This window comes from Porites lutea, chromosome 7 (genome assembly GCF_958299795.1).
Source record: "Porites lutea chromosome 7, jaPorLute2.1, whole genome shotgun sequence".
NCBI lineage: Eukaryota > Metazoa > Cnidaria > Anthozoa > Scleractinia > Poritidae > Porites > Porites lutea.
In genome coordinates this window covers 13,279,631-13,294,371 of record NC_133207.1, presented here as the reverse complement: position 1 = coordinate 13,294,371, position 14,741 = coordinate 13,279,631, and the positions used below count along the sequence as shown (strand labels likewise).

General features: G+C 37.6%; 1 protein-coding gene across 3 annotated transcripts in view; it reads right to left on the bottom strand.

Annotated features, from left to right (window-relative positions):
• The window catches only part of LOC140942896 (uncharacterized), a 43,203-nt gene that overhangs the window by 27,678 nt on the left and 784 nt on the right, over window positions 1–14,741 (bottom strand). For all 3 annotated transcript variants that reach the window (XR_012166580.1, XM_073391912.1, XM_073391913.1), the window contains exons 2-11: window positions 12,392–12,613; window positions 10,990–11,126; window positions 10,009–10,207; window positions 9,810–9,908; window positions 7,163–7,264; window positions 6,953–7,052; window positions 5,764–5,806; window positions 4,480–4,720; window positions 2,971–3,019; window positions 1,711–1,832 (exon numbers count right to left, since the gene is read on the bottom strand). Coding sequence is in view for 2 of the 3 variants with exons in the window: in XM_073391912.1 (XP_073248013.1) it covers window positions 1,711–1,832; window positions 2,971–3,019; window positions 4,480–4,720; window positions 5,764–5,806; window positions 6,953–7,052; window positions 7,163–7,264; window positions 9,810–9,908; window positions 10,009–10,207; window positions 10,990–11,126; window positions 12,392–12,613 (1,314 nt within the window). In the remaining variant the exon portion in view is untranslated. The remainder of the gene's footprint in view (window positions 1–1,710; window positions 1,833–2,970; window positions 3,020–4,479; window positions 4,721–5,763; window positions 5,807–6,952; window positions 7,053–7,162; window positions 7,265–9,809; window positions 9,909–10,008; window positions 10,208–10,989; window positions 11,127–12,391; window positions 12,614–14,741) is intronic.

The window sequence follows — 14,741 nt, the reverse complement described above, 5'->3', positions numbered from 1 at the left end:
TGTTTCAATATATGTCATAAAAATATTGGCAAAGGAATCAAAACTGCTGTCTTTGTGCCCATTACAGTTCCATGGTTTTGTAGGTAGTGCTTTCCATTGAAGTGGAAGAAATTTTCTTTGAGGATTAATCTTAGAATTTCCGGCAAGTAATTAATGTGTAGGAATGGGTTTCCTTGGTAGAAATTTTCATATGCGTTGTGACATACAATTTCAATATACCCTCGTTTTGCTGTATATTTGTGTCAAGACTCATAACGTCCACCGAAACAAGAAATGTTCGGTTTTTCACATTTGTCTTTTCAGTGAAAGGTATGATTTCTGTGATTTTGATATTGGTTGTAGCAGTGTTGTAGCACAGAACAAGGTTAGGCCATCCTCTTTTTTTTCTCCGTTTACCGTCGTCCGACCGACCCAAATTTTAGGCATATTTTAAAAAAAGTAACGACATAGTTACACCATTTTTCACTTGAAATAATTCTTTTAATCTGAAAAATGAGCATAGTAACAGCACATAGAAAAACAAGAACAAAAATATGAACATTTTTCACAGTATATTTTACATTTTGTTAATCCAAATATGTGAATGTTAACTTTTAACGTCGTCCTGGGGTACCAGGGCCTACTATTCCGAGACTTCTTTTGATTTTTTTTTAAAGTTTTTTTTTTTCAATCTGACCGCCTAATCCAATATTAGGAAACGCATTCGACGGTAAACGAAGAGAAAAAAGGGGATGGCCTTAGAGGAAACCAAACATCCTTGTTTTAACTAGGGGGTGGGTCATGCAATTTCCAACCTTGCTTTAGGGGTGGGTCAGTCATTTTTGCGCTGAAGGGAGGGGGTGGGTCATGGGTTTTTTATCAACCACATTTCCAAATGCTCCGGCCCACCCCCCCCCCCCCCCATACTTTTTGACCAGTCCCTAATAGTGGTAAAAAACACTGATAAACGCGTTAATGTCTGTGGCTGATTAACTCTATAAGAGGGCCACCACCCCCAAATGAGTTGTCTTTGTTGTTCTTTACTATCTATAAGACAGTTATCTCTCTCAGATGGACACTTAGTGTGAGTCCTATAGGTGTCCGTCTATCAGACTACATCGACTGTAAAGTACTTCTTTCATATGCTTGAATACTACACAGGATCTACAAGGTAAACACCTCTGTCCTACTGGGCGGAATACAGTAAACTCTCACTTAACCGCAAGACACCTTCCTAAAACGGATGCTTAGAGTTGGTCCCTGCCGTTAATAGGCTATTTTCTTTGATTCTCTTCGAGGTAGATACCTCTCTTCAATGGACCCTTAAGATCAGTGCTTGTGTTCTCCATCTTAGAGCCTACTAGCTATGGGAGTATAAGTGGTGAAGTGGTGGAGCACTCGCCTCTCATCAATGATGCTCGGGTTCAAATCCTGGCGTTGACGCCATATGTGGGTTGAGTTTATTGTTGTTTCTCTCCTTTGCTCCGAGAGGGTTTTTTTCTCCGGGTACTCCGATTTTTCCCTCTCCTCAAGAACCAGCACTTCCAAATTCCAATTCGATCACGAAAGGTAGACAAAGAACCACTATCTGGATGTGCTACCTCTAAATCTTCATTTATTTATTCTAATTTTATTTATTTACTTAACTGTTCTTTCCAGTATTCATTGCATCCGGTAAAAGAGCTGCTATCATTTAACCAGTTACCCTGTAGAAAAGCTTTTTTCTCGTACCTTTGATAATGCCTGTGACTTGATTACCAAATCTTCTAAGGAAATCTGTACACAGTTATCAACTAATTGGAAATCGGGCGCAGCTGGTGCGGAAATCTCCCGGTCCAGCAAGGCAGCCAATCCTGTCAAAAAATTATTAAAATATTATTAATATTGATGTTACAGGCCAAAATTAAATTCAGGTTAAAATGTTTAACCTACAATCATTGACAAAAGTCGTGGGATACTTTTGCGTTTCTGGGGTGTTTTCCAATTCACACAGGTCCAACCCATCCCCTCACCCCAGAAACAACGTTGCACACGTGTATCCAAAAGTTTTTCCGAGTGTCAACTTTGTATAGGGTGGGGTGAGGGAGAAACGCAAGAAAATTTCGAAAAGGATGCACTATTTTAAGAGGGAACCGAGAAATGACAGAAATTTATGAATATTGCAGTACTGTCCCAAGGACTTTTGTCCAGGATTGTAGGTTGAATCTCAATTTCCTTTGTCTACTAGCCTGCGCCACAGACGAAACTGAACTCTGGTTAAGTCCGTCTGCGAAACAGCGCCGAAATCCTGTTCTTGGCCCCACCTGTGTACCAGGATTTGAGTGCGCGCCATGATTAGCCTGTTAAAAATCCCGCTGTGGATTTGCCATTCAAGATGAAAGGAAATTCGAAACGTACTTCCGATAATTCGTTGAGTCCGTTGGGGGCCCAGAACAAAAGATCTCGGCGCTGCTTCGCAGACGTTACTTAGTGGGGTTAAGTTAAGTCTGCAACGCAGGCTATTTGTCTCGTAGCTCTCATCATTTATGAATTGGGGCTAGTAGACAAACGAAATTGAGAATCAAGCTAGGTTAAAAAATTTCATCCTGAATTTAATTTTAATATTCAACATTGACACCAAATTACGTCTTGTCTAACATGAAGCTCTACTAGGGTACAGAAAGTTGATGTATGCATGTCTACTTGTCTCTAAACCGAACTAAACAATATAATTATCATGCAACCATTTAACGACCAAAATAAAAATGATCTTTTTTTTTCATCAGACAGTGCGAGAAAGAAAGGTAAATTTCATTATACATTGGAACCTCTATATAACGAAGTCCTCGGTATAAGGAACGATTTTCTTTTCCCCAGTAATAGTGAAATATATGAAAAGAACCTCGATATAACAAAACCTCGTTATAGCGAACAAATTTTGCCAGCCCCTTAGCCCTTCATTATAACGAGGTTCCACTGTAACTTATTTTAAAATCACACAATTTTCATTACCTTCTGTTTTTGGTTGGCATATTGTTGTCAAGCAAACAGGAAGCCCATTCTAGAATAAAAGGCAACAAAACTCTTATAAACAAATGTTCGTTACATCTTTAGGTCAAAGTCAAACGTTACAGATGATTGATCTCCAAGGTTCATGATATACATGCAGAAACAAGACATGTGATGGAAAGGTTGTAAGTCAACAAATTATCTTTCTTTTAGTACCGTTTAGTTGGGAAATAAACCGAATTGCAATAACGCTGTCATTCAAAATGGCGCAAAAAAAAAGCCAAATAGAATTTGATTATTCCAACACTTTTCCAGTACATTGAAAATACCAAAATTTGACATCATTAGTGTTGAGAAAAAGTACATTTGCAGCTTAAAAGGCGAAAAAGCTTTATCCTTTTATTCCTGGAATTAGTGAGGCTACCTCATTTATTTCAACTTATCCCTTTGAAAACTCGGGTAATCATTGCCATGACATTGCAACTCTGGGTCACTCCTATACCCTGTCACAATGACATGCAGTTGATTTATGATCGCATGGGTTTATTTGAAATGAACAGCCCTTCAGTTTGACCAGTTTGTTAGAACTGTTGATCCAGGTTTGATTCAAAGTCCGAACATCGACCAGGCTCTAACAATAACGTATTTCCTCGAATAAGAGCAAGGGCGCATTTAAATTTCGGCTGAAAGAATGGGCACTAATTTGCTTATTCGAGGAAATAGGGTATCTGAACAGCAAGTGCACCCCTTGTCTAACATCTGTAAATGATTAGACATTTTGCCTTCTCAGATTTTGCTGAAAACTGTACTAGGTAGGCCAAACGTTACATAACTTTCACTTCATCTGACTTTGTGGGATGCAACAAGCCTAACCCTAGTACGCTGTCCCAGGTCAAGGGTGGGTTACCTGTAGAAAGAAATCTTAATCTAGGCAAAGCCAAGGTTTTCTGGGTGGGGTCTGTTTTGGTTTTAAGATGAAGGACCCGTTTCTCGAAAGTCGCGATAACTTTTCGGGCCCGAAAAGCTGTTTATGTTTGCCGCCTTTGCATTCAAGATCAATGTTTCAATAATTTTGAAAACGAATTTGATACAATGAAACTCTCAGCCAACGAAGCAAAATTGACTGGTTTGTGCGCCAGGAACCGTGCTACTATTCAACAGGTTTTGATTTTAAAAGTTGCCTTCGGTCCCGAAAAGCTACGGGGCCTTTCGAGAAACGGGCGCCTGTACCGTTAACTGCGGCTTACAAGCCCTTTACGAGGTACAGGCCCATCTACTGGTAAACAAAAAAATATATCCGATTATAATCCCCCTCCAAATGAATTGAACATATTTTGATCAGCACTGCTACAGCTCTAGTTACAAGCCCCCTTCGGATATACGCCTCTCCGTTAATAAGTCCTCCTCAAACCCCTTACGAAGATGTATGGGCCCATGGCTTATAAGTGGTAGTTTTACGGTATTCAATTAGCACCTCTGTATAATGAATGTAAACTATCAAATATTTCATACCGGTGATTGTTTATAATGTTCAATCAGTTCAAACAAGCTGGAAAAGCCTCTTTGTTGCTCATTCTCCAGTTGAAGTAACGGAGGTTGAACAGAAGTGTTGTGTACAATTCTGAAATGCTTTACTTCTTTTGCGTGGTACACAGACAAAACGTACGAAGAGTAACAAGAGCGACTTTTTCTGAGTAAAAAAGAACCATCTTCCCTGGTTCCTTTTTGTAAAAGGTCTTCTGCTTTTGGTCGCCTGTGAAAAAAGCACAAAACACAAAAACTATATAGAACGATGTTTATTTAACAAAATTAAATTCTACGTTCAGTGGAACCCAATTAATACGGACACCAAACGGACATGTCATGGTGTCCGTATTGTCCGTGTTAAGTGGGCTTTCAGAAAAAAAAAAAAACGTCACAGACACATGTTTATAAAGATAGAAAGGAGCAATAACTGAACCACAAAGGACAACTGTGCAAGGTTCAAACACCGCAAGAAAGACGGACTGATCATAATCAAACATGTCATGCAATTTTGCTACTGTTGTTTCTACTAATAAAATCGTATAACCCGTAGAAATCTGCCACAATTTGAACCCCTTTGAAAGGGGGTAGAATGTCTACAATAAGGACATAATTGTGGCAATGAAAATAGATAGTGCGCAGATAACCTCTGTCCTTAAAGCGGGGTTGACGATAGTATGAGGGTTGGTGACTGGAACACAGACCAACCGAGTGTCCATTGTCTGTATTAACTAGTGTCCGTTTTAAAAGGGTTTAATTTAGGGAAAATATGTGAGCTTTTAGTAGGGACAAACGATACCATTATATATGGGTGTCCACTGTACTTGTAAATGCCAATGAAGTGTTTATAACCAGGCCAAAGGTAATCAAAAATTGCACAATGACATAGCTCCTTTACTTAACAGGCCAATTCAATGATGAATTTGTCACAGGGTACATCTTTTGTAATTTTGCTTGTAATTGTTTAATACTAAATAACAGACAAAAAATGTTACTATGAGGCAATTTCAAAAAGGAATCTTTTCTTCATTGTAACCTTAGACACTTAAAAAATGATTTCTGCAATTTCCTAGTAAATTCTCTAGTAAAACAATGGACTTACTTTTAGGTACTCGTAGTTTCTACAACAACGGACTAGAACAACTTAGGAGCAGAGCAGAGGGTAGTGCTTTCAGTTTAACCTTGATACTGTTGCGCACAAAACAAATTTCAACTTCTTTGACGTGAAACGTATTGACATGGACTGAAAAAACAACAGCTGGTGCTACTTACATAATTGGGCCGTGACACAGCAAGTTTTCTGGTCTCTTTGGACCTATGTATAACAGAAATGGTCATGAAATCAAGCTATAGCCCTGGGCCGGGTTGTTCAAAGCTGAGTTAAGATAAACCAGGGTTAGTGTAAAATTGGAACTCAGATATAAAAACCTAAAAAAAAGAAAATTCAGTTTTATTCTTTTCGTCTACAATTTGGTGATTGGATACCCTAAAGGGAATAGCAAAAATAATCCGAGAAAATGCTTTTGAACAAAAGAAAAAGAAACTCAGATTAACATTTAACCCCGGGTTAGCACTAATCAGCCTTGGAAGAATCGGGCCGGCTGGTTCCTTAACCAAAAAAGTGATGTGGTAAGAAGTCATTTAGTGCTACACCCCTGGGAGGGTACTGCCATATGTGGGCTATATAGGTATGTGCCGCTGTAAAGGGTATTGTTTTCAAGTGAGTTTAGTCTTAGATAGGGTAGAGAAATCAGCAAGTTTGGGTCTAGAATAGGGATTTTAGATGTTTGGACTAGTATGGGATAGCTATGTTGAGTTGAACTAGGTCTGGGATAGGCTAAGGGTTCTGGGATCCCAGCGGCACATCCCCACAAGTTTAAGACAGAAAAGTACCAGCCCCAGGACAACACCCTGAAAAGGGGAGCTAATGTTCCAGTTCAAGGTTCTTTCATATCCCAAGAGCAAGCACAGAACTTTTCACGCTTGAAGAATGCTTGAATTGGCAAACTGTTTCTAGTTCTAGTGTATTTGAGCAAGTTACTTCACTCCTGGACTTGGGTAGAAATCACTGATACAGTTTTTGCATTTTTGAAATTTCTTGGCTAACTAAATTATCCTCATATGAAAGTCTTAGAATTCACTTCCCATTTTGCATCTCAGAATCGAATGTTGTGTTGCAATGGGATGTCTTAGTCCTGGTATGATGTGTAAAAGGGTAAATTTGGTTTGGAAATACAAAATGTAAACTTGTAAACCAGAGCTCTGCCTATCATTCTAGAAGTGGAATCAAGAATGAAGCAGTCAGATATTGTTTAACGGCCATAGTGGTTTAATTTGGCCATTACAATCATTTCCTCAATTTCTAGTGCCACGTGAGAAGTCAGATTTGTTGAAGCGTAGGAAAAAAATGGCGTTGTCATACAAACCTTGACATATTTACAAGTTTATTAATAATCCATACCTCTCAAAAGTTGTTTGTACTGGTTGATCATAAGGCGATAATAGCCTTCAACTAATGTGATCAGTGAATAAGCCACCTGAGGAGAGCTTGCTGTCAAGATCTACAGAGGGATGTTACAATTATGTCAAATTGCTACTTGATTGATATCTTTCTTACAGCTACAGTATGAGAAACTGTACTAGCTAACATCAAAAGCTGCATGTACTGTACCTCTGGTCTGGAATTTTTTCTAATAATTGTAACTGTATTTTTCATTGGGTCCAATTCCAGAGCTTCAACCTCAGAAAACTCTTTGACTATGTCTTCTGGTAACTAAATGAAAAAAGTACAAACTATATCATTAAGTCGTCAAATCCACATATTCAACAGTATGTCATTACCATCACTGCAACCATCATCATTGGTAGTAAGATTAAAAACACCACTGTCAATGTCACCAAATCATGTTTAACATTGTCATTTTCACCATCACCTCCTCAACTTCCATCGTCATAAATACCCCAGTTATCATATCGTCATCATGATCACCAGTAGGCTGTCATCATCACCACTATCATATTGGTTGACAATTATCAATCACCAAGATTGTCATTAATATCACCATCATTGTCATCATCATTATCACTGTCATCATCACCACAATACCCTATATCATCGTCATTGCCATAACCATCACTATCATCATCATCATCATCATCACCACATTATCCTCGCTATCAACACGACCACCACCATCATCAACATTGTCACCGTCATCAACATTGTCACCATCATCATCACTATCACAACTATCATCATTGTCCTTGACCATTGTCACAATAACAACCACCACCACTGTTGTGTTTTTTCCCCGCCATTTATAATAATTATGTCAATATATATTCTTTGTCTCAGTATCAAGTGACTTCAGATTGTACAGTTCAGCGGGTCACAAAATTTTGAGCTTTACATTAAAGTTTTTCACTTAGATTCTATTTTTCCTAGTTTGCGGTTTGATGCAGTAGCACAAACAATGTTACTACTCATTTGTCAATGTTTTTGCTGGTGAGGAGGGGTAAAAGGAGCGAAAGAATTTTGCAGGATTAAATGATGCAAGAACTAGAAATTTGTGCCAAGCAATAATCTCATGTTTACCCACCCATCAATGTGTGTGTCACAACCATCATCATTTTCATCATAAACACCACTGTCATCACAATCACCATCATCATACCACCATAATCATCACCACTATCATTTTCACAATAAGCAATAACCTCATCAGCAGCAGCATGATTAGATCATCATCATCACCACCACCAACATCATCATTATTATCATCATCACCACCACCACCACCATCAACCCTCCAAGTTAAAGTTTTTGCTCGGTTGCCACTTGGCGACCAATTCTGTTGGTTTAGGGAGACTTTTTTACAAATCAAGTCGCCAGCTTCAAAATTTTAGGTGCCATGGCAACTAAAATGGTCGCAACTTGGAAGGTTGATCATCATCATCATCATCATTCTCACCACCACCATCATCATTATGGACCTTAAGTTAGGGTGGACGGTAAGGAGGTGGAGGACGGCAACCAGAAATAAAAGTTGCCCGATTTGGGGCTAATTTGCATTTATCTCAGCCATCCAGCCTACATCGACTGCTTGTCGTGATGGTGAGAAAGCTTAGAGTGCCGGTGTTTCAAGAACGTGAGTTTTCTCTTCATGTTTTTGTCTTCAAAATATCTTTATTTTAACAGAATACAGCTTTAATCTGTTTCTGTAATGTCTAGTCTACTACAAATGGTAAACCTTCCTTAACTACTTGTTATAACACTATTTTATGATGGAATATAGCACACTGAACTTGTCCAAACGGAACAACTGCAGGATTAGAATTTCCAGCGATAAAATTTATCACATTTAATATTCTTGCATCATGTGAAAATCGGTTCCTTCCCTTTTCTTTATTCACAAAGTATTTAGTTCATTTTTTGTGCTTAAGTTATAGGCCAAAATGAAAATACGTGTTCATTTATTCGACAAAATAAAGCCCTTGATAAAGCAGCATGAAGGAACTTGTTTATTGCACACAACCTGTCCATCATATTACTTTCTTCTTATTTTAAGAATATAGAGTGGACTAAAGATCACAATATTCAGCTTGCTAAAGAATTTTTGTAAGTGAGCCCTACTTCTTCAAGCCCAGAACTGTGTAAGCTTGATTACCAGCCATTGTTAGTCAAAGAACAGTGGAGTGTGGGAAAATGTGCCAATACATAGATCGCAAATAGGCTCAATGAAGCGACGAACATTCACTTTCAAGTAACTGAAGCGTTGAACTTGATTTCATTGTACAAGGAAACGAATTCCTCATCTGATATGACACCAGCATATACAAGTAGATAAAAATCTCTCGGATCTCTTTCCAGGAACTCGTTCTCTCGAACCTTCAATAAAGTTTAAAAAGTCTTCGAGTGTCACCTCTACTGAAACTTAAAGTTTGTTTCTCTTGCCAAGTCAACATCATCCCTCCCCAAGCCACCACAGCCAAAGTCACCATCCTCTATGAACTTAAGGTTGGTAACGTCATCATCATCATCACCACCACCACCACCACCATCATCATCATCATCATCAACATCACCACCACCATCACCACCATTCTCACCACCACCACCACCATCCTAATCATTATCACAACCACCACCACCACCATCATCATCATCATCACCACCACCACCGTCATCATCATCATCATCATCATCATCACCACCACCACCACCGTCATCATCATCATCATCATCACATAAACTGAGATAAACATCACATTCTTCTGACCACCACAATCATCATCATCATTATGATCATCACACTTACATTCTTCTCTGTGTCTGTTCTTCTTTTCTTGATTCCGAATTCTGCACTGACTTGAACCTCAAACTTTCTGTTGCTGACCTCATTATCATTGATGTAAATCTAAAGAAAAATGTCACCACTACTGATAAGTTTTATTGGATCCATGGGATTAATACGTTAAAAACTTTCTGAATGGCATAAATAGATGAATAACACAAACCTTCTCGAATGACAACTTGTGTACAAAGAAATCTTCAGCTCTTTCCAAAGAACGGATGTACTCAACTTGGATTGTTTTAACTGAAAGCTTCTCATACTCATGCAGTGGCACATTTTCTTGCAGAAATGTTTTAATATCTCTTCGGGGGTAGTCTTTAAATAACCCCCTTTGAAATAAGCGTATAATGCCACACTCATTTCTGTAGAAACAAAAAAATAACAGATGATCATGTAAAAGAAAGTACTCTACACTTGGGCATCAATTTGCCAGCCTGAGATGGCAAAGGGTACAGTTTTCAGCAGTGTCTGTCTCACAGACACTAGCATTCCCACCACTAAAGGATCAACAGATCTAGTATTAAAATTCTGATTCTCAGGTAAGGGTATCTTTTTGGGGTATTAAGTAGTGTGAAAGGGCTGTAAGGACACAGTCCAAGGACCTGCATGGCCTCTCCCCCTGCCCCAATATTTACCCCTCATCCACTTGTCTTGAGGTCTAACTGAATGATGATGTACATGAAACGTTAATGTTGAAATCCATTGATCAATATTTTGTCCCTTCAAGATAACTAACAATACTGGCATGTGTATGTAAAGAATCCCTTTGTTAAGTATGTAGGAAACAAGAAAGAAACAAATTAATGGGTAGTTGCCAAATTACATGACCATTGTGGGGAGGGTATTATAAAAAAAAACCTTTTTGTATCCTTCTGCAAATATCTATATACTTTCTTTATCCCTGGTTTAAAATTCATTTTCCTTGGTTAGTGGATATTTAGTTTGAAACAAGGAAAATAAGATCTAAATCAGGGATTTAATAATATTATTGAACCATGCAAATTATATCTTTGAACTTCTTTTTATTTGATGTCTTTCATTTCATACTTTTTAATACAAATGCAGGCCAAGTCAATATATTAAGGATCTCAAAAACTCACTGACATATCAAAATAGAAATTATTAATTTATTAAAAGTACTTACGGGTTTTCAATAACATATTTGGTGGAGACATTTCTCTGCTTAGCACGGTAAACAATTTCATAAATTATCACTTTGGCAAAATCATTGTTATTTTCTCCAAATTCACCGACTGTTCCTCTCAAAAACTCTTGACGACACTAAAAAAAGTAATAAATTTAAACAGGAATGCTTTGATCAGTATCAACCAAAGAAAAGCTATATACCCTGAAAGCAAGCATCAGGGCAACTTATTAGCCATTAAATCAGGACTATGCATGCTGCTGTTCAAGTAAGTTATACTCTCCATGCATTAGTCATTAGTCCTAAAAGGAACCAAATTTTATTCGGCCAAATTATTTTCTTGGTTTCCTCGAAACACTGGAATTATGTCTAGACAAAAATTAATATTAATATAATAAATAAACAAAGTGGTTCTCCCGACTCATTAGGCTGATTTACCAACAGAACGGGAACGTCATTTGACGACGCAAAAGCGTGCGGTAAGGACTAAACTTGACTTCCGGTGCCCAATTTGCCACACTGCCACTGTTCTGTTGCTAAATCAGCCTATTACCAAAAATGAAGTATGACCTTAGTCAAAAGACAATATATATCAAAATGGGCACAGGATGACTTTAACCAGGGCCAAGTTGTTCAAAGCTGGGTTAAGATAACCCAGGGTTAGTTCGAAATTTGGATTCAGATATGAAAGCTCAAAAAGCAAATTCAGTTTAGTTCTTTTTGTCAACAATTTAATGATTGGTTACTCTAAAAAGAATAGAGAAAATTGTCCAAGAAAATGCTTTTGATGAAAAGAAAAAGAGACCCGGGTTAAAATTTAACCCTGGGATGGCGCTTATCGGCCTTCAAACAACTGGGCCCTGGAGAATAAAACAATATATTGGAAACTGTTTAAAAGAAAAGGGAAGTGTCATACCCATCACAAAAATTTTAATTATATGTTATTCAACTATGGGATTGGTTGGCCGTATCCAGCCCCTTGCCAAAAACCAGCCTGATACAGTGCAAACTGGTGGGGAGATACAAGCAGCCTTTATCCTCTGATGACTCCATACAAGTCCTTTTAAAATTGGCTTGGCTAATAATGTTTATGATCCAGGCCTATTTTTTGAAGGATTTATACGAAGTCATCGGTTTGTAATTATCAGATATAAGCTTCAATAACATTTGTCATTGCTGTTCGTGACAAGTGAATAAATAACAGTTTGCAGTCTCCTCAGGCCCCCTTTATCCTAATTTTCAGGATCTTCTAATGCTAGTTACATTTTTTTCTGTATTTCGGGAAGAGGAGATTAAGAATCTAGAAGAGTTGAATAAATGGAAAAAGATCTCTATCAGCATTAAGGATTCCAGTCAAGTCAAACACTAATATTACAACTGCAAATATTTTGTAGTTACTCACTTGATGGAAGTAGTATTCAAAAGCATTTGGATCAAAATCCCACAGTTCTTCACCATGGCAAGCTTTTATAGAAAGTTTAAAGCAGTATGTTTGATTGCACTCTGCTTCAGTTAATATCTTGTTTGGATTGAGGTAAATGCTGCCATCTTCTGTGACAAGAGTGAAAAAATCCAAAGCTACTGGAGATACATTGACTTTCACTGCAGCTTCAGTGCACACATCCTTCAACAACAATACAGAGTCAAGATTACGTCACGTTCTAAAGAGTTTTTTTGGTTGCTTTCCTGTTTGCTACAGTGCAAACTGGCTATTTCCAAAATCTATGCTGTTCAGCATCACTGAAGGGCTGTGCTCTAGCAGAGCCCGGTGGCCCCAGGCGCCTAACTTTTGCCCTTGAGCGACTAGAAAATCTCAGATTTTTCATGCAAATCATATGCTAGGCACCCTAGATTTTACAATTTCAGAGCACTGGGCTCCCTTCAGTTTTCCTTAGAGCACAGCCTTGCATCGTAGTATTAACTTTACAAAATAAAATTATTATTTTGAATTGTATTTATCTCATTCATGACATACCAAACTTTAAAAACCCACTTTGATTTTTCTGAATAAAAGTTGTTATTAACAGTTGCCTGGACTATAACAAGCTGAAGTTCTCACCTGAGCAACATATAATCAAGGGAGTGCAAACGATTTCTAAATAATGAGAATGTGCATGGTTCTAAGGTTTTTGGTTTTCTGTAGTAGTGGTAATTGTTTTCATTTGCCCGTTTTCTGGATTTTGGTCCTTCTACTACGGGGATGTACAGTTGTAGCTAAGGAAAAGCTAAGCAGGTTGTTTCATTTTACGTGGGCTCTGTTACTCAACTGCACTTTCAACATTGTAATAGGTTGTTAATATACACAAAGTAAATCAAGCAAGACACGACAGTTGAGCACATGTTCAACAACTTACTACATTTTTTTAACAATCCTGACATGCTCTGCACATTATGCCACACAAAAAGTAAACATTACAAAGATTTCCCCATGTTTTTATTTTCCAGGGCAACTTGAGCTGGTTGTTAAGGTCTTTTTCAGCCAGTCAAATAAGGCAGAAGCCAGCTCTTAGGGACTGATCCCTACTACTGCACGTAGTAGTAGGTAGTAGTAAGACTTAACTTAAAGAAGGTAACATTAGCAGTAATGAAAATAATAAATTATGTTAAACTGCATGCAGCTTGTGATGAATTTAACATTCTATTTCTCTGATTGACATTCAATATATAACAAGCACTTAGCTAACACTACAGGGCTTTTTTCCGAGAAACCAGCAGGTAGAGTAAGACTTAAAGTAGTTAAAAGACTTTACTTAGTACCCCCTCTAAGCCATTGTGTGGACAGTCAACACTGCACTTTAAAGTCTACTGACTATTGATTGGCTACTTTGCTTAACAGTTCTTGAAACCAGACATGTTAATATAAGATCATTTAATATTCTCATTTCCGAGAATTAATGCTACTTTGTTTTTATGGCCTCATAGCATGACCTGATGGACCAGGAGTCTATTGTTCACTTTTTTAATATCAATAAGTAAACAGCAAACAGCATAACACTTGTGCTAATAGAAATCTTTAAATTGCATGTAAGTTCATCTCACTGCTTAATGCAAAGACAGCAATGATTTCACTGTAAATATGTTAATAAGTGTATGCAATACAGGTAAAGATTTCACTTTTAAAACTTAACTGTTTAAATGCTTAGGTCTGGCATTTAGGTTTTAAGTAGCCAGTCTCTTGAGAAAAGTAACCTGTCATTTATCCCAAAATTCTTCGGTCCTTGTAATGTTTGACTTATTTAGAAACTTTGAGTAGCCAGTTGATTTTACTGCAGTAGCCTGCTAAAAAAGCAGGCTAACAGCTACTAACGACAGCCCTGATGCTAAGCTAATGCTTTTCAATTGGTTGTCATTGTTTGTCAATCTAAAATAAGCACAAATGGTTAACCTCACTGACCACAAAAAGAATTTCCTAGAATTGATAAGATTTTCTCAGAAGTAACTGAACACTTCTTATTCATTAAGCATTTCAGATTATGAAGGCCAATTAATTGCCCAAGGGTCTGAGAAAATAAGTGTTAATAGCATATAAACACAAAAATAAAATTATGCAATCCATAGCCATAAAAGAATCAAGTAGTGCCCACAGGTTGAATTTTTTGTCCATGTTTCAACACTTAAAGCTTGAAATTTGTTAGCTCAGAGTATTTTACAAAGCCTACCATAAACAGAATGATAAGTAGTTTCTCATTAACGCGAAAAAGAACAGATGACATTCCAATATCAAATTCTTATATTAACTTGCCTGCGTAAAT